Consider the following 20,533-nt stretch of genomic DNA (forward strand, 5'->3'; position numbering starts at 1 on the left):
TCGCAGTAGGTGTGATAGGTGTGAAATTCAGGTTTTTAAGAGTAAACTGCCAAATTATCACCATATTTTTATGTATAAGTGCCCTTAAATCCCTTCTACAAAAAAACATGTGCAAAACTTGGCTTTCCTACATGAAAGAATGCTTTTGGATTCTTTTGAACACGTTTTCATCTAACACTAAGTGAAAACATCAACTTACTGTTACAATATGCTGAAAAAGCAATAACTACTGCATGAAGAAATTCTTTTGGAAGAGAGCTACTTATATTCGCAACTTTTGACGATAAATCTTATTATTGCTCCATACAGTCATTCAAGTTTTATTATGCCAGGAAGAACACCATGACATTATGTCCCATGTTATATTGAAAGATCTCACTAAACCTATATCTACAAGACTTACATGGGATAAAGAAAAGATTGTAATTATAAAAGAGACTAAAGGCTCTTGCAGAATATGTCACCGGGGAATAGATCTTTGTGTCTTATGACCTTTGACCAGTCCGCCCCCTGCTTGTTACTTTATCACTTAGCTATGCCTTTGTTCTCTGTTGTAATATACTGGTTATGTTCAAAATAAACATGGAAAGTGCAGAAATCTCAGCAGTTCCCAATGTAGCATTGTCTAAAAGCAGAAGATTAAATAATTATTCAATGAAATTTCGCAGTTCGGCACACGGGTATTATATTTCAAAGTTAATCATTAAAATCTCTGTAACCCATAAACATTGAAGGGAACCTGTCACCCCCAGGGTGTTTTTCAGTTAAAGAGCCACCTTCAGCAGCACTAAGGCTGCATTCTTCAAAGGTGGCTAGTAACGCTGAAATATCGACTTTTATAAATAGCTCCTCCTCATACCTGTAATGTGTCCCATACGTATGTTGTGTCCCACTGTATCAGCCGCCTACCATCCATCCATCATGCCTGTCCTGTGTCTCGGCGCCACTCATCATCCGTCCATCATGATGCCCCTGTGCGTCGCTGCATCCTCCTGTTTTGAATGCCGGCGCCTGCGCTGTGACAAGAGTTCTCGGGCATGCGCAGTGCGTGCTGCTCGAGAACCGACATCAGGCTATTGCACCTGCGTGCTGTGGAGTCCCTAGATCCCACCCCGCAGTGTGTTATGATGTATTCACACTGCAGGGCTGAGGCCTCCGCAACATGCAGGCGCAATAGCCTGATGTCGGTTCTCGGGCAGCGCGCATTGCGCATGCCCGAGAACTCTTGTCACAGCGCAGGCACCGGCATTAAAAACAGGAGGATGCAGCGACGCACAGGGGCATCATGATGGACGGATGGTGAGCGGCGCCGAGACACCGGACAGGCATGATGGATGGATGGTAGGTGGCTGATACAGGGGGACACACCATACCTATGGGACACATTACAGGTATGAGGAGCTATTTATAAAAGTCGATATTTCAGCGTTACTAGGGGTCAGAAACAGAAGAGCCACCTTCACAGAATGCAGCCTTAGTGCTGCTGAAGGTGGCTCTTTAACTGAAAAATGCCTGGGAGGTGACAAGTTCCCTTTAATATAATAATGTCCCATTGTCTAAAGCAGCCCAACTCCTCCATACAAACAGACGTGTGCACATTTATTTCAGGGAAATCAACTGTGTCAAGAAAACATAAAATTGGGCATGTTGAAATTCAAGATCCCAATCTCTTAATATTATCACAACATCTGCCATAAGGGAGAGATGAGAAATTAAAAGGTCTTCTGCTCCATCTGAAGTCAGAAGGTTGGACAGTTTTCATCGAATGCGTGAGGGGAGCTTTCTACTCTTTCTATAAGGTTCTAACATTTTTATTTATTGCCTTAATTTTATAGAACTGATATACTAGGCAGTTTGTCATCATTTGCTTCAATACCTTCCTTATGGTTCCCCATACTAGTTCTCAGAGCAGAATTTCACTATCTCAAATAGACACAGTTTCCATCTTCTAAAGAAGGAAATGAAACTATTAGTATAATATAATGAAGTGTTTATACCAGAACATGGGCAGCACGGTGGCTCAGTGGTTAGCGCTGCAGCCTTGCAGCGCTGGAGTCCTGGGTTTGAATCCCACCAAGGACAACATCTGCAAGGAGTTTGTATGTTCTCACCGTGTTTGTGTGGGTTTCCTCCGGGCACTCCAGTTTCCTCCCACACTCCAAAGACATACTGATAGAGAATTTAGATTGTGAACCCATCGGGGACAGTGATGAAAATGTGTGCAAACTGTAAAGCACTGCGGAATATGTTAGCGCTATATAAAGATTATTATTATTATTAGAACCGAGGGTCGACAATACACAGTGCTCACTGCTGAGCCACCATTATGTTATGCCCAGAGATTGTCCTAGTTCAGAGGATTTTTGGATGTCTCAATGATTTCTCACCTGGTGCCCAACATTTTTGTGAATTTATGAAGAGTTACTTGATGCCTGTAGCAAGAAGGCTCATGTGGCCATAATACAGTCTACTACAATGAGCCATTTTTCTTTAATCCATCATCTAGCTACAGTATATCACTGATCACCATAGGGTCATATGGCCATCCCTGACAGTATTAGAAGAGTTCTTTGGTAAGTTCTTCTATAATGTGTCACTTACTGGGCTCCTTGATGCAGTTTTGATTAAATACTGTTTTATGAGCAGAATATTATCACTAGAGGACTAGTAAAGCTGTTGTAATGAAGTCCCGTAATCCTCCAACTTTCTGAGCTTTGTACAACCCCGCCCCCACCACTGTTTGGCTGCTTTATGCCTATGCATAGTGTACACTGAAATGTGTCAGTCACTGGTGTAGGCGGAGTTATACAGGGCTCAGCATTCATGAGAACTGGTAAATATGCAGCACATAAACAGTAATTTTATTAAAACTTCAGGTAAGTGAGATACTCACTGGAATAAGCATCTCTGCCCCTAAGGCCGGGTGCCCACGATTTATAACTAGCAGTGCTTTGGAAGCAGAGCATGTTCGCTGCATCCAAAGCTCTGCTATCTTTTGGACGCACGTAAATCTGCAAGTGTTCACTGAAACCCCACTTCCAATATAATTTATGGGTGAAATTTGTCTTGTGGAGACTAGTGTCTCTGCAAGAGAAATTGGCTTGCTTCGGTCTGAAAAGACGCGCCGTATGTTCGACTTCGAGAGTGATCCGCAGGCTTCTGTGGACACATAGTGGACATGGGATTTCTTGAAACCCCATCCACTATGCTGTAACATCTGGACGCTGCGTCAAACTTGCAGCAGATACTGATCGTGGGCACATACCCTAAATCAGGCTGCTCTCAGATGAGGGAGGAAAAAACTTGTGACCCATTCCCTTTAAGAATTACTAACCTTTATAATTCCTAATGCACCAATATTACCCAAAAACTCACATACGGGTTTGTAGCCTCTAGTTTTCTATCCTACATGGATGGTACTGGCTCTTTATGCTTTTCTAATGTGAATTTCATATATACATTAGCTTTTCTCGCCTGATAACATATCATAACCTATTATAGATGAATAGACCCAGTGTGTACGCACCAGAGGTTTAAAAAAATATAGTCTTGTAGCTAATATAATATAAAAGCATGCAATTCCTTGGTGTTTTAAGGGTTGATTGGCACGGTTGTTTAAGTAGTGTAACCATTGAGTTCTCAGTGAAATATATTGATTTATGCTATGTCCAGGAAATGAATTTATTACACATATACATTAGTATGAAGCCATTTACCTTGGCAGGCTCCACTGCGTATATTGGGAATGTAGCCACGACGGCAGGGTTGTGGTTGAGCAGGGCACATCTCACATGGGTGTCCCCAGGCACGTCCAATAGTTGCACAGCACAGAGTTTTTGTGCACACAATACCAGTCACCTGACCCTGACACATCTGATTGCTGACTTGCGTGAAGCAGGGCCCTGTTCTGTAGTCTGAAAGTGAAAACAGCAAAAGAAAATATTCAAAACCGGTCAGCACCATCTGATGATCTCAAAAGCTCAAATTCAGCAAATCCACTAGGAAAACAGAAATATGAGAAATTTGAAAGCCCAGATGACACATTTATATTGTTAAGCTACACTTGCGTTTTAGTTTTCATTTTATTACATTTATAGGACATTTGTCTAATTATACATGAAAAAAAACCTACGAACTGTAATATGAATATGAAGGATATTTAGATAAGATATGAATGAACAGCTATAGTTTCGGCTTAATGAAACGTTAGGTGTATTAACAGATCACAATCTACTTGCAGTGGATGCATTTGAATTTCTTGTAAACTCTCACCCAAAGTGCCAAAAAACAAAATGATGTAAACTACATGACGACCATTTTCATTTTTATTTTTTATTCAGTATGGCGTGTGGATGTTAATGGATTTAAGTGGGAACAGGACGTTCTTTAAGAAAAATGAAGTTTCCACAATAATGAATATCTTTTGTTTCTACAAATAAAGAATCTTCCATTTTTTTTTCAACCAGATGTTTAACACTCCTCGAGAAAGGATTGTGGTGAGCAGAATTAACCACAGAGACATAACTGCTAAAGATAGTAGGGAAAAGATAATGTTTGTGATTAGCTAACAACGTTCCTAACTTCAAAGGGATAATGTAACTTCACTCTAAAATTTAAAGAATACCTTCAGTTGGTAGATGACACTATATATGCTGAAATACAGGAGACAGAGCCCACAGCTGCTTCTTATTTCTGCACTTTGCAAGTGGCACACATCAAGGACATTTTAGCATTGTGTTTGAGACACAGAAAAAGATTTCTCTGTTACATATGAAGCTTGCATTCAGTACTCTTTGGCAGTAAAAAAAACCCGCTCCTTCAAGACAACAACTTTTCCTTTACTCCATTCAAATACACCCTCTGGGCTAATTGTAGGGTTCATAGTTAAATGTGGTCAACCATTTATTTCCATCGGTTCCATTTTATAGTACTGTGGAAATATTTAAGGTTATTGTGCAAAACATGCTGCAATGTAAGGGTCCCATTACATTTAGCGATGCACCAGTGATCCCGACAACGATACGTCCTGGTCAGGATCGCTGGTGCATCGCTAAATGGTCACTAGTGAGCTGCCAAACAGGCAGATCTCACCAGCAACGCAGCAGCAATAAGTGATCCGTCGACAGTCGCTCTTACCTGTCACACCACAGCGATGATGATGACTTCCGCCTGCGCACATGCGCCGCTAGTCGGCACCAGCGGGACGCCAACGAGGAAAAAATGGCCCAGGACGTTCGAGTGTGATCAGAGATATCCAGTGGGGGGGGCAGGTACGTGTCACATTGTCATGATCCATGCTGGATCAGGACTGATAAAAAGAACAGGTAACCTTTTTTTCCTTAAGCTGTGCTTAAGTTTGGTTTTTGCCCCCGGTGGCCATTAGGATTATTGCACTGTGGTGTCGTTTGTTCTAAGTTTGCCCCCGGTGGTGGTGAGCGTCATTGCACTCTTGTTTCTTTAATTAAGTGCACATGATTATAATACAGGTGGGATTGCTCTGCAATAAAAGAGTCACAGGTGTTGCAATCAGTGTTGGTGATAGTGTTCATTTCAACCATCCTTCGTGGAGGAAGGAGCTGGAGAGCGTTCCTTGCAGCACTGTCTTAGCCCTGGTGTGGAAGGAGTCATAGGGGATTTCCTTAGCTCTGACAGAGCTTGGTGGCAGCGATTCAGGAGGAGAGCTGCATTCTGGTGGTGGACTCTGTTGCCAGGAGCAAGTGCAACAGAGTAAAGCTAAGTGGTGTTTCCCTGTTTGTGTTTTTCCTTAGTGTGTATTAGTACAGTGGTGGGGCCAGTGCCTGCGCCACCCAGCTCCCTAGCAAGGTATAGGTGTAGGGTGTGCTAGGGTGACAGGTTCCTGATCGGCGCCCGGTGTGGAACCGGCATAGGGAACGTTAGGAGCGTTAGGAACACTGACTCAGGGGATTGCAGGAGGTCTCCACGTCCCCTTTCCCTATCGCAGGGCCCACTATTGTAACTGTTTCCCCTTTCCCCATGTCTTGTTGTTTTAGTTACCGGCCTGCGGGCCATGTCACACAGGACAGTATCACGTGCCGCGTCTTGTTGTTTTAGTTACCGGCCTGCGGGTCGCGTCACACAGGACGGGTCATTGTGACATTATCACCAACCAACAACTTTTTTTTCTGCTGAGCCATGGACCCAGTTCAGACCTTTGCCCAAATGCTGCAGACCCTTACTAAAGAGATTAGGGGGCTGCGCTGAGGGTTGGTGCGGCAGCTGCGGCTGTTGGTGAGCTCTGGGGGCTTGGTTCAGGAACAGGCTCAGCCAGAACCCAAGATATCCCTCCCTGACAGATTTTCTGGAGGGAGAGATCAATTCTTGGTGTTTCAACAAGCCTGTAAATTGTATTTCAGGCTGCGCCCTCGTTCATCAGGGAGTGAAGAGCAACGGGTGGGAATCATTATGTCCCTTCTTAAAGGGGATCCCCAATCCTGGGCCTTCTCCCTACTGGACGATTCTCCATCATTAGAGTCCGTGGACGAGTTTTTTGCGGCTTTGGCGCATGTGTATGGGGATCCTGATGGCGTCGCCCTGGCGGAATCTCGAATCCGTAGGTGTAAACAGGGAGCCCAGGTTGCTGAGGAGTACTGCTCAGAGTTTAGGAGATGGGCCACTAACACTCAGTGGAATGACCCTGCACTTAGGAGTCAATTTGTGCAGGGTTTGTCTCCAAAGTTGCAGGATACTCTGGTGCAGTACGCCGCCCCCAGGTCTCTGGAGGCCACCATCTCCCTTGCCATCCAGGTGGATAGACACCTTGGGGAAAGACAAATACAAAAAGTGCCCCCTGTTGTCCTCGCTAGGGAGGAGGACCCACCAGTGCGGACTGAGGAACCCAGACAGCCCGGTGTTGTTGATACAAAAAAGGGGGTGTCTGCGGCTCGTCGTGGTGGGGGGGTATGCTTTTCCTGTGGGAAGCCTGGCCATTTTATTAGAGCCTGCCCAGTTTATGCCAAGTCTCCTGACAAACCCATGCAATTAGGAGGAGCTAGTTTGTATTCGGAGCTGCCTACGGTTTGGGGAGTGGTGTCGGCATGTTGTACTGTGGGCAGACTGGTCATGTCCTGAAAGCTTTCCCATTGCACGCCAAATTATCTGTGCCATCTGAGAAGCCGCATTCCCCTGGTCGCTTGGAGGGAGACAACCAGGGAGTATACATTTCCTCCATTTTGCCCTACCAAGGTACCATTTCAGCAGAGGTCTTGGCTGGCGGGGTACCGGAGGTGATACTGGTGCTTGTGGACAGCGGAGCAGGAGTCAGTCTGGTGGATGCTCGCTTTGTCCAGACTCATGGTCTGAGGTGTAGGATGCTAGCCCAACCTATTAGCGTCCAGGCCATAAACTCTGTTCCACTGAGCCAGGGAAGCTTGACCCAAGTCGTAGAGAATATCCATCTGCGTATAGGACACCATGAGGAGTCCTTTTCATGCTATGTCTTGGAGGGAATGCCAGTACCTATCATTTTAGGCCTCCCTTGGCTGAAAAGACACAACTCGGTAATAGATTGGCGGGCGAGGGAAGTGGTCAGCTGGGGGCACTAGTGTAAGGGCTGCTGCTTAGGAACTACTGTCTCTGCCATCTCTCTTCAACGGACCCCTTCCTCTCTGGTGAGGGCAGCAGATGTGCTGCAGGAGAGTAGGGGCAAGTCTCAACCCTACCCATTGGCCAACCCTGGGAGGTGCAGACCTCGTGGTGGAAGGGGTTGGAGGGTGGTGTACCCCTTGGTGAAGTGCGGGGGTGTGCGGGTGGTGACACAGGGGGATGCCTCTGTTGTCAATCCCAGAAAGAGTTCTCCAAATGGTGACAAACGAACAAGTGGCAATAAACGTTCAGGTCCAGACCTGTGTGTGAACAAGCGTGTATGGGTGGCCACCAAAAAACATCCAGTGGAAGTGTGTTACCAGCTCATACCAAACATACACATACACAACCCGCTCCCCAGGTCAGCGCTTCGGAGATGTGTGTTGCCTCCAGAACATACGTTGCCAATACCAGCGGGCTCGTTTCTCATCAACCTGATGCGCAGGTAGTTCCTGGGGTGAACTCTCAGTCTGGGCATCCCTGCTGTAGGTGGTTCCCTGATGAGGAGTGGTCTTGAGGGTCCAGAGGCCCCTCATTAAGGGGAGGGTACTGACATAATCCATGCTGGAGCAGGACTTATAAAAAGCACAGGTAACTTTTTTTTTCTTCAGCAGTGCTTAAGTTTGGTTTTTGCCCCAGTGGTCATTAGGATTATTGCACTGTGGTGTCATTTGTTCTAAGATGGCCCCCGGTGGTGGTGAGCGTCATTGCACTCTTGTTTCTTTAGTTAAGTGCACATGATTATAATGCAGGTGGGATTGCTCTGCTCCGCTATAAAAGAGTCACAGGTGTTGCAATCAGTGTTGGTGATAGTGTTCATTTCAACCATCCTTGGTGGAGGAAGGAGCTGGAGAGCGTTCCTTGCAGCACTGTCTTAGGCCTGGTGTGGAAGGAGTCATAGGGGATTTCCTTAGCTCTGACAGAGCGTGGTGGCAGCGATTCAGGAGAAGAGATGCATTCTGGTGGTGGACTCTGTTGCCAGGAGCAAGTGCAACAGAGTGAAGCTAAGTGGTGTTTCCCTGTTTGTGTTTTTCCTTAGTGTGTATTAGTACAGTGGTGGGGCCAGTGCCTGCGCCACCCAGCTCCCTAGCAAGGGATAGGTGTAGGGTGTGCTAGGTCGACAGGTTCCTGATCGGCGCCCGGTGCGGAATCGGCATAGGGAACGTTAGGAGCGTTAGGGACACTGACTCAGGGGAGCACAGGAGGTCTCCATGTCCCCTTTCCCTATCGCAGGGAACACCATTGTAACTGTTTCCCCTTTCCCCGTGTCTTGTTGTTTTAGTTACCAGCCTGCGGGTCTCGTCACACAGGACGGGTCATCGTGACACACATGTAGCGAGATTGCTAGTGATATCGCTGTTGCGCCACAAAACCTGTGACGTTTTATCGATATCGCTAGCGAACTCGCTATGTGTAAAAGGCCCTTAAGAATGCTTTCAAAAACAGAAGTGTTAATAGATATTTATCCATTAACAAAATGCAAAGCGAATAAACAAAAGAGAAATCTGTGACCACTCATTGCCTTCAAAATAACATCAAAACATAACTTATCTAAAGGTTAACTTGCACACAGTTATTGAAGGAACTTGACAGTAGATGGTTCCAAACATCTTAGAAAACCAATGACAGATCTTCTGTGGAACTAGGCATCTGAAAGTCCCTTGCAATCTCTATGTAATGCCACACAAACTCAATGTTGAGATCAGGGCTATTTGAGGGTCACATGCTCACTTCCAGGATGATATCTATCTATCTATCTATCTATCTATCTATCAAATAGAAAAAAAACAGGCAGCACTCCAGTTAAAGGGAAAATTGTGGACTTTAATCCAGCACCACTTGGCTGCCTGGTTTTTTTCTATTTATATTTTTGCGTTGGACAACCGCATTATTCAGGACTATTGCACCCAAAATCTGCTCAAGTTTGTGCTGCTATCTATCTATCTATCTATCTATCTATCTATCTATCTATCTATCTCTGTATTTAGAAAAGAAAGGAAAAAGCAGCACAAGTGAGTATAGGGTGCAGAGTCTCATAGGTACATACCAGTCCTTCAATACAGTCCAAAGAATTGAGGCAGCACACCATATAAAGTGCTAAGTGCTATTTATTAGTCCATGTGGTGACATTTCGGTCCAAAAGTGTGGACCTTTCTCAAGCCTAGAAAAAGTCCACTTTTGGACCAAAATGTCGCCACATGGGCTAATAAATAGCACTTAGATTATATCTTTATATGGTGTGCTGCCTCAGTTCTTTGGACTATCTATCTATCTACTATCTATCTATCTATCTATCTATCTATATATCTATCTATCTACCTACATCTTGTTGATTGTAAGCTTGCGAGCAGGGCCCTCACTCCTAATGTAAACTGTCCTACCTTGTATTGAATTTATTTTCTGTATATGTCCCCGTTTAATTGTGAAGTGCTGCGGAATATGTTGGAGCTATATAAAATTATTATTATTATCTATCTAATATCCATCAGGGAGCCCAATAGGTGATGCTACTTAGTGAGTGACAGTCTTTCCTGTATGGGTGTGCAGATAGAAATATTTGTTAAGCACTAAGGTGGTACAACAGAAATACTGCACTGTCCAGTATTATTTTATACAATACAATATATTAACATGATGCTTTAAAATTTAAAGGACAGCATTGTGGTTCACTGGTTAGCATTGAGGTATTGAGTTTAAATTAAAAAAGATGAAGATATGAAAATAAAATTTGTTTGTAGGCAGAACCTGACATGATTGCATACTGTTAGGGTTGGCGGATTGCTCTAAATAAAGATGTATAATGAAGTGCAATCGCAACCCGGGGTCCACCGTGCAGTGATGTAAAACTGCTGCTACAGTGGGGGAAAAAAGTATTTAGTCAGCCATGAATTGTGCAAATTCTCCCACTTAAAAAGATGAGAGAGGCCTGTAATTGACATCATAGGTAGACCACAACTAAGAGAGTCAAAACGAGAAAACCAATCCAGAAAATCACCTTCTCTGATTTGGCAAGATTTATTTTTCAAGTTATGGAGGAAAATAAGTATTTGGTCACCCAAAAAAATGTAAGATTTAGTGGCTGACTAAATACTTTTTTCCGCACTGTATATGATAATGGTGGAACACACGGCCAGCATACACACAACACGACTGCGTTAATTCCACACAGTGTGAAACAGAAGCCACAGCACACAGCTCTGTTAACTTCACAGAGCGCAGAAGCTAAGGGTTGAACTCGCTCTGTAATCAACCCATGCCAATCGCACACGTGGCCAAACAGACGCAGAGTCAGAAATCAAAATGCCACGCTGACGCTAGTTAACTAAAACAAAACCCTGTAGACTCACAGGGGAGCAAAGAGGCTCTGTGGTTGGACTTGCTCTGCAACTCAGCTGTGCTAAGAGCACACACGACTGGATACAGATGCTAGAAGCCAAGTGGCAAGGAAAAACCCTATCTGTCTCAAAGCTGATAGAGAGCACCAACTCACACACATGTGCATTCAGAGTGGTAGCGTCTCCACTCACACACACCAAACATGAATGATACTAGTGCACCCGAGGGCATTGCTGGAAGCCTTTTATACCCAAAGCTCCACCTCCAAACACTCAGGCTGACATCGCCTGCGGGCAAATCCGGAGCTGCCACATCACCAAAGCAGATGACGTCCGAGCACCAATAGAAAGGTGCCTTCTCATGGACATGCTCAGTACGGCGATCTCTGGACTTACAGTAGACTCCAGAGCCAGGCTGCACCTGGAGTGTTAGCAGTAACCAACCGCATAGTAACATAGTAACATAGTTTTGAAGGCTGAAGGAAGACCTTATATCCATCTAGTTCAGCCTATTCTTAGTGCAGCTGTTCTGCATTGTTGATCCTGGGGAAGACAAAAAACCCACAGAGTAGAAGCCAAGGTCAACCATCTACCTATAATATTATGTTATTCATAACCTTCTATACTGTTACTCACAATAAAAGTATCCATTCCTTTCTTAAATTCATTCAGTGAGTTGGCCATCACCACTTCCTCAGGAAGAGAATTCCAGAGCCTCACTGCTCTTACCGTGAAGAACCCTCTTCTATGCTGGTGCAGAAATTGTCTTTCCTCCAAACGAAGAGAATGCCCCCTTGTTCTTGTCATAGTCCTTGGTACAAACAGTTCATTGGAGAGATCTCTGTATTGCCCCCTGATATACTTGTACATATATATTAGGTCTCCCCTAAGTCTTCTCTTTTCTAGAGTAAATAGACCTAATTTTGATAACCTTTCTGGGTATTGTAGTGAACCAACTCCATTTATCATTTTAGTAGCCCGCCTTTGAACCCTTTCAAGTTCAGTAATGTCTTTCTTGCAAAATTGCAAAAATTGCAAAATTGCACACAATACTTCAAGTGTGGTCTGACGAGTGATTTGTACAGAGGGAGAATTATGTTTTCATCTTGTGTCCCCAGACCTCTTCAAATGCATCCCATGACCCTATTTGCTTTGGTGGCAGCTGCCTGACACTGGGCACTCCAATTTAGCTTCTTATTGACTAAGATGCCTAAGTCTTTTTCCATGTCTGATTTCCCCAGCAGTTTCCCATTTAGTAAGTAATTGTAGCATCTGCTTCTCCTTTCCATGTGCATAACCTTACACTTATCTGTGTTAAACCTCATTTGCCATTTTTCAGCCCAATTCTCCAATTTACTCAAATCTGTCTGTAGTTCCAAACTGTCCTCCTTTGTGTTAACTACCTTACATAGTTTTGTATCATCTGCAAATACTGATATTTTACTGTGTAAGCCATCCACTAGATCATTAATAAATATATTAAATAGTAGGGGGCCCAGTACAGAACCCTGTGGTACCCCATTAGTAACCCTGGCCCAATCTGAGTATGCACCATTAATAACCACTCTTTGTTGTCTATCACTAAGGCCGGTTTCACATTTGCGCTTTATAGCGCAGCGACGGCCTTTTGAAGGTGCGACCATGTGCGCCGAACGCAGCATGTTGCATTTCGGCACGCACGGCGCACCTTCAAAAGTGCGCAGCGCACGGCAAAATCCTGCTAGCACACAGCCAGTGCATGATCTGCGCACCCTATGCTAAAGATAGGGTGCGCAGATCGCAAGCGTCCATGTGCGCTTGTAGGCGGCGATGACCGGATGGGGGGCAGGGAGCCGGCAGGGGGCGGGGCTTAGCAGCGCCGTGCGCTGCAGGAAATAAACACTAGTGTGAAACTAGCCTAAGCCAGCTACCTACCCATCTACACACATTTTCCCCTAGTCCAAGCTTTCTCATCTTACTTGCCAATCTTTTATGTGGGACAGTGTCAAATGCTTTAGAGAAGTCGAGATAAATGACAGCCAATGATTCTCCTTGGTCCATTTGAGAGCTTACATCCTCATAGAAGCTGATCAGGTTAGTTTGACAGGAGCGATCCTTCATAAATCCATGTTGATATGGAGTTAAACATTTATTAACATTGAGATATTCCATAATGGTATCCCTTAGAAACTCTTCAAAAATTTTACCCACAACAGATGTTAAGCTTACCGGCCTATAGTTTCCAGGTTCCCTTTTACACCCCTTTTTGAATATTGGTACCACATTTGCTTGCCGCCAATCAAAAGGAACAGACCCTGTTTCTATAGAGTCTTTAAATATAAGGAATAGAGGCCTGTCTATCACATTACTTAACTCCCTTAATACCCGAGGGTGAATTCCATCAGGGCCTGGTGATTTGTCAATTTTAATCTTACTAAGGCGGTCCTGCACTTCTTCCTGGGTTAGGCAGGTAATACTTAATGGCGAATCTACATTATCACTCTGCATTTCCCCTGGCAAATGCTTTTCCTGTGTGAACACTGTTGAGAAAAAAGTATTTAAAACATTTGCTTTTCCCACATCGCTCTCTATGATTTCACCCTCATTGTTCTTTAAAGGGCCGACACCATCAATTTTAATCATTTTACTGTTTATATAATTAAAGAATAGTTTGGGGTTTGTTTTACTTTCCTTAGCAATGAGTGTATCAGTTTCCACCTTTGCTAAATGTATTTGTTTTTTGCACATTTTATTTTTTTCTCTATAACTTTTTAATGCTTCTTCATTGCCTTCTTGCTTTAGCTTCTTAAATGCCTTATTCTTGTTATTTATTGCCCTTTTTTGCATCCGTATTTAGCCACGCTGGTGTTCTCCTGTTCCTAGCCCTTTTATTTCTGTACGGTATGGCTAGCTCGCAGTGGGTGTGTAAAACTGATTTAAATATTTCCCATTTATTTTCTGTGCTCCTAATTTTGAGGACATTGTCCCAATCAATTCGGCGAAGGTCCTCTCTAAGCTGATCAAACTTTGCTTTCCTGAAATTCAGCGTTTTTGTAACCCCCTTCCAGGACACCTTACTGAAGGACAAGTGGAATTGTATTATATTGTGGTCACTGTTCCCTAGGTGCCCATCAACTCGTACTTCTGTTATTCTATCTTGCCTGTTGCTTAAAATTAAGTCCAGAAGGGCTGTCCCTCTAGTTGGGCCCTGTCCTTGGTCACTGACAGAAATTGGTTTACTTTCTGAGATACGCAGGTTTCAGTTTCCCAGTCTATGTCGGGGTAGTTGAAGTCCCCCATAATAATCACCTCATTGTGATTTGCTGCTTTGTCTATTTGTTTCAATAATACATTTTCAGTGGTTTCTGTTATATTTGGTGGCTAATAACAAACCCCTATGAGGATTTTATTACTCTTCCCTCCTTGTATCTCCACCCATAGAGACTCCACCTCTTCATTTCCCTCTTGTATATCTTCTCTTAGTGTGGGCTTTAAAGTGGACTATATATATAGACAGACTCCACCCCCTTTCCTTTTTTATGATCCCTCCTAAACAAATCATATCCTTGCAAGTTAGCCGCCCAGTCATAGCTGTTCCTTTTTCTTAGCTTCCTTCTGAGTACCCTGTCTTGGGTCCTCTTTACCACATCTAGTATCTTTGATTAGTTTGTCCTTCTGCTGCATGTTCTTGTCTGCTGTTTTTCCTCCCATCCCCCCTTCTTCTAGTTTAAAGCCCTCCTGATGAGTGTGGCAAGTCTTCTTGTAAAAGTATGCCGAAACGTGCGTCGGGGCAGGTGGGCCTGGTCGGGAAAGTGCCTCTCTCTCCTCACAAGGTACTTGCACATTGCTATTCTATTATGTTTACTATGGGTATTGGATATGAGTCTGTTCCACATGTGCCTATATTATCTGCCTCATATTGGCATGTTGTTATGTGCTTGTAGAGGAGCTGTATGATGTTTGCATAGTTTATTACTACGACAATTATTTACATTTACCTCCTGATAGACCCATCCTGGGCCTCTTTTATGTGGTGCGAATAATCATGTTCCATCCTCTAGTCTCACTTTGCCTGTCTGTCTGTACAATTTTTGATCAATAAAGTTTTTTTACTTGGTTTTGACCTTATGACTGTAGTGTTCTATTGAATAGGTCCTGATTAGGTGTACCTGTATAGCTATGACTAGATCCAAGCCACGTGTTCAATGGTGAGTCAGTCTGCTGAAGGAAATCTTGTATTAGAGCTGTAGAGAGACAAGCCAATATCTCTCTGAGAAGAGACTGCACCAAGCTGCAAGTGTCACTGGATGATATGGATATCTGTTTTGTGTGAATGAACTGAGGCTAGCTCAGCTGTATCTGAGTAGCCAGGTTCTGTATTAGTTATTTAGTGCCTGGACAAGGCTAGAGACTTTATGCTTATGATTTTGTTTTCCACACTGTACAAGCAGTGGAAACAAACATCCTGTTTTTTTTTTCATATAAATGCCAGGTAGCTTTATGTCCCAAGCGGCTACCCAAGAACATGAACCACTACAATATATATATAATGCAAATTTTTAACTAATACTATAAATATTGTAGCATAGCTGGGAAGCACAAGGGTAAATCCCAGATCTGCAGCATCTTGATTAGATGCATCATCAGGGTTTCTCTAGAAGCAGGAAGTAGCTTTATGGAGTGGCAGTCTACTAAGCTACTTGCTGTGGTCTTTCTCTGAATGGAGACTGCGCTAAGCAGTCTGTTTGTGAGAGCTGCAAAGCAGCATGTGGAAGGTACAGTCTGTTTGGTGCTGGAAGCTGCTTGAGCTCAGGTTGAAGGAGATATCGCAACTGGTGGGATCATGCCTCTTCTGTGTATGAAGTCTGCTTCAGGAAAAAGCACTGTATTGTGTTCAGGTGAATCCGCACTGTCATATGTGATCATAATTAAATGCACAGGACAAGAAGCGCAAGTATCATTGGATGCTTTGGACAATAGCTGATTTGTTTCACTGAGCTGGGGCTAGCTCAGCGTGTATGAGTAGTCAGCGTCTTTTCTATTTAGCTAGCAATTAGAAAAGGCTACAGATTTATGTTTATGAGCTTGTTTTTGGTGATATGCAACCTGTGGAAAGCAATAAAAACTGCACTTGTTTGGCAGCCCAAAAATGAATTGCCTGTCTGAACGTTATCTAAAGGCCCCGTTACACACAGCAATATTGTGAACGATATCGTTGCAACTTCACCAGTTTGGTGACGTTGCAGCGAGGTCAAAACGACATTGTTGCGTGTGTCACATAGCAACGATCAACGATCAGTTGGCTGATCGTTAATCGTTGCCTAATGGTCTGGGCCATAAATCTATTGTTGGTCTCCTGCTGGGCAGCACACATTGCTGCATGTGACAGCGAGAGACCAACAATCAGCGAGCTCCCAGCGCCATACAGCAGAGGCTGGGAGCTGGTATCCAGGGTAAACAGCGGGTAACTAAGCGCCACGCAGCGCTTAGATAACTGCTGTTTACCCTGGATACTAGCGTGCTCTCTGGTTCTGATTGGGTATCCAGGGTAAACAGCGGGTAACAAAGCAAAACGCGGGGCTTAGTTACCCGCTGTTTACCCTGGATACCAGCATGCTCGCTGGTCCTGATCGCTGGTGAGTCTGCCTATGTGACAGCTCACCAGCAATCAGCTAACTATGTCCCAGCGATCCCATCCACGTCGGATCGTTGGTGGGATCGCTGGGACATTGAAGCATGTAACGGGGCCCTTAGGCCTACCAGAGAGTGTCAAGCCATGCAATGCATATACAGCTCTGGCAAAAATTAAGAGACCACTGGACAGTTTTATAAAAATCAGATTCTCTACATGTCTGACAGCCATTCCTTTCCAGTGTCAGTTGAATTCCAACCAGAGTACACTTCATTCTACTTAATGTGCTTCTGATTAGGTGATCACTTGAACCAAATCTTATTTAACAAAGGAAAGTACAAAAAACCCTGCTGCAGTGTTCACAATCCTCTTGCAATAGGACAAGCTGGAAGGCAAAACAATTGCTAGTAATATCCCAAAAGTAATAGGAATGAAAAAATAAATTTTAACTGTGCCAAAGGAGTTGAAAAGAAAAGTCTTGAGTGAGGAAAAGAAGGGTTCAATTCTGGCTTTACTAGCAGAGGGATACAGTGAGCATCATGTTGCCTCCATCCTTAAAATTTCTAAGACATCAGTTCATTACAACAAGGTCAAGCAGCAGATATTGTGGAAAACTAAGCTACAGACCGGCAGAGGGCGAAAACAACTCTCCACTGACCGGAATGACTGTCATCTTATTCGAATGTCACTCAGCAACCCCAGGATGACATCTAGTGACCTACAGAAGGAATGGAAAATGGCAGCTGGAGTGAAGTGCACAGCAAGAACTGTTTGTTACAGGCTCCTAGAGGCAGAACTCAAGTCATGTAAAGCTAGAAAAAAGCCTTTCATCAATGAGAAGCAAAGGAGAGCCAGGCTGTTTGCCAAAGACCATAAGGATTGGACCATAGAGGACTGGAGTAAGGTAATCTTCTCTGATGGGTCTAATTCTCAGCTTTGCCCAACACTTGGTCGTCTAATAATTAGACGGAGACCTGGAGAGGCATGAAAACCACAGTGTCTTGCACACACTGGGAAATTTGGTGGAGGATCGCTGATGATCTGAGGATGCTTCAGTAAGGCTGGAATTGGGCAGGTTAATCTTTGCAAAGGACGTATGAATCAAACTGCATACAAGGTTATCCTGGAAAAACAGTTTATTCCTTCTGCACAGGCAATGTTCCTCAAGTCTGAGGACTGGTTTTTCCAGCAGTACAATGTGCCATGCCACACAGCTAGGTCAATCAATGTTTGGATGAAGGACCACCACATCAAATCCCTGTCATGGCCAGCCCAATCTCCAGACCTGAACCCCATTGAAAACCTCTGGAATGTAATCAAGAGGAAGATGGATAGTCACAAGCCATCAAGCAAAGAAGAACTGCTTTTTGTACTAGAAGTGGCATAAGGTCACCCAAAAGCAGTGTGAAAGACTGGTGGAAAGCATGCTAAGACACATGAAAGCTGTGATTAAAAATCATAGTTATTCCACAAAATATTGATTTCTGAACTCTTCCTGAGTTAAAACATTAGTATTGTTGTTTCTAAATGATTATGAACTTGTTTTCTTAGCATTATTTGAGGTCCGCAAGCACTGCACTTTTTTGTTCTTTTGACCATTTCTCATTTTCTGAAAACAAATACAAAATTTAGTGCTTGGAAATTCGAAGACATGTTGTCAGTAGTTTATATAATAAAATAGCAGTTTACATTTTACTCAAAAATATACCTATAAAGAGAAAAATATATATATATAGTCCTCAAGATGAAGGCAGCACAGCAAAAGAATTCCAGTCAAAGTGCTATTTATTAGCCCATCTGGCTAGTTGCCCATACAGCGACATTTCGGTCTTGGGAGTTGTGGACCTTTCTCAGACAAACTGAAAATTTTGCAGTGGTCTCTTAATTTTTGCCAGAGCTGTATATATATATATATATATATATATATATATATATACCGCTCAAAAAAATAAAGGGAACACTATTCCATTTGCAGCAGGCTGTTTGTGTTGTGTCTCCTTTATTTTTTTGAGCAGTATATATATATACATATATATATATATATACTGTATATATATATACACTGTATATATATATATATATATATATATATATATATATATATATATTTATATAAATATATCCAGGGTGGGCCATTTATATGGAAACACCTAAATAAAATAGGAATGGTTGGTGATATTAACTTCCTGTTTGTGGCACATTAGTATATAAGGGGGGTGGGGAAACCTTTCAAGATGGGTGGTGACCATGGCGGACAATTTCAAGTTGGACATTTTGGATCCAACTTTATTTTTTCAATGGGAAGAGGGTCATGTGACACATCAAACTTATTGAGAATTTCAAAAGAAAAACAATTGTGTGCTTGGTTTTAGCATAACTTTATTCTTTCATGATTTATTAACAACTTTATGACCACTTATAAAATATAAATGGCCCAACCTGTATATATATATATATATATATATATATATTCAAACAATGTAAAAAACATATAGCCAGCTCACCATAAAGGAGTTCCTCTTAATGCAATAGTCGGTGTTCACCTTATATTCTGCACGGATCCAGGCAGGGAGTGTGCCCCAACAAATAGGAATATAAGAGAATTGGGATCCAGCAAAAAGATGAAAGTTCACCAGAATTATAAAATCTTCGTCTATATAGGACCGTGAAGAAGGCACATAGTGCTGAAACATGTAGTCCCTTGCTGGAATGTTACCAATTGTTTGGAGTTCCTCACATATTTTTTATATGATTTGATGGATAAATAAAGACGAAGATTTTATAATTCTGGTGAACTTTCATCTTTTTGCTGGATCCCAATTCTCTTATATATATATATATATATATATAGTGGTGCAGTGACCGCTGTGTCCGCTAGGGGGCGCTATGTGGGTGTCCCAGGACAGCAGTATAATCATTTCCATTACCCTGATAGGTGTAGGATACTGAAAGATCATGATGATCAGCTGAGGTACTGCTGAGTAGTACGTTCCGTTACAATGGGTCAGGGAAGCCTGTGTGTGGCTGTATGCAATAGGACCTTGTGTGAGGTCATAGTCATGTGATCACCTGTGGGTGTGGTTATGGACCATATAAGGTACCTGAGGTCTGGTCACAGGGGGTGAATGCTGGGACCTGATTGGTCCAGTTTGGAAGGTCCCGTGAGGAGAAGGATCTCCTCACTAACAGCACGTGTGGACGCTGTGACTAATAGCGATGTGTGCCTGTTAGTTCCCTGGAGGGAATGAACCTGCAGCATGGTGATACAGCACGAGGCAACCCTGACGTGGGTGAGATAGCTTGGTGGCTAGAAAGCCTGCGCATTTAACAGTGCATATCTTGTGTGATGCAAGGATAACAGCTGAACTCTGTAATGGATGCAATGCTGGCTATATGCTGTTTTCTGTTGCTGTGACGGTTTATGAAGCTGAAATAAACCGCATTGATCATACTGCTTTATGAAAACCCGTGCCGGATGTGACTTATTCACTGCCAAGCGAGTGACCCCTAACCCTGAAGGACAGTGCTACCTTACAAATGGTGGAGAATTGCTAAGGGCAATATAGTAGCCTTGTTGCTAGGGGCAACGGAAAAGGACTGCCAAAAAAAAAAAACTTTGTTGCTAAGGGCTGTGGTTCCAACAGCACACGTTGCAGTGCTGGCAACGCTGAGCCAGGAGGGCTGACTGTTGTGGAAGCCGTATACTGACAACAGCTCAGTGAAAGAGACTGGTGATTGCTAGGGTGCCTCTGTGGATAAGAGGTACCCGAGGACCTGGGTGGCCGACACAGGTAACAACAGGTGTTCGTTGTTGTACTGACCTGGATCAGTGAGCAAGGTCCTGGAGGGTCAGTGTTGGGAGATTCTGGGAGAGGAATCGGATCCCTGGAACACATGATATGACCTTGGACCTGGTGAGGCCGGTGTGTTGGGAGACCCTGGGAGGAGGGTCGGCTCCCTGAATAGCACCCTGTGTGTTGAACGG

General features: G+C 43.5%; 1 protein-coding gene across 1 annotated transcript in view; it reads right to left on the reverse strand.

Moving 5' to 3' along the window:
- Positions 1–20,533, reverse strand: part of FBN2 (fibrillin 2) — a 378,197-nt gene that overhangs the window by 246,836 nt on the left and 110,828 nt on the right. The window contains exon 6 of the mRNA XM_073557740.1: positions 3,717–3,914. Within this exon, the coding sequence (XP_073413841.1) occupies positions 3,717–3,914 (198 nt within the window). The remainder of the gene's footprint in view (positions 1–3,716; positions 3,915–20,533) is intronic.

Source organism: Dendrobates tinctorius, unplaced genomic scaffold (assembly GCF_039654945.1).
Source record: "Dendrobates tinctorius isolate UK_male_01 unplaced genomic scaffold, ASM3965494v1 ptg000003l, whole genome shotgun sequence".
NCBI lineage: Eukaryota > Metazoa > Chordata > Amphibia > Anura > Dendrobatidae > Dendrobates > Dendrobates tinctorius.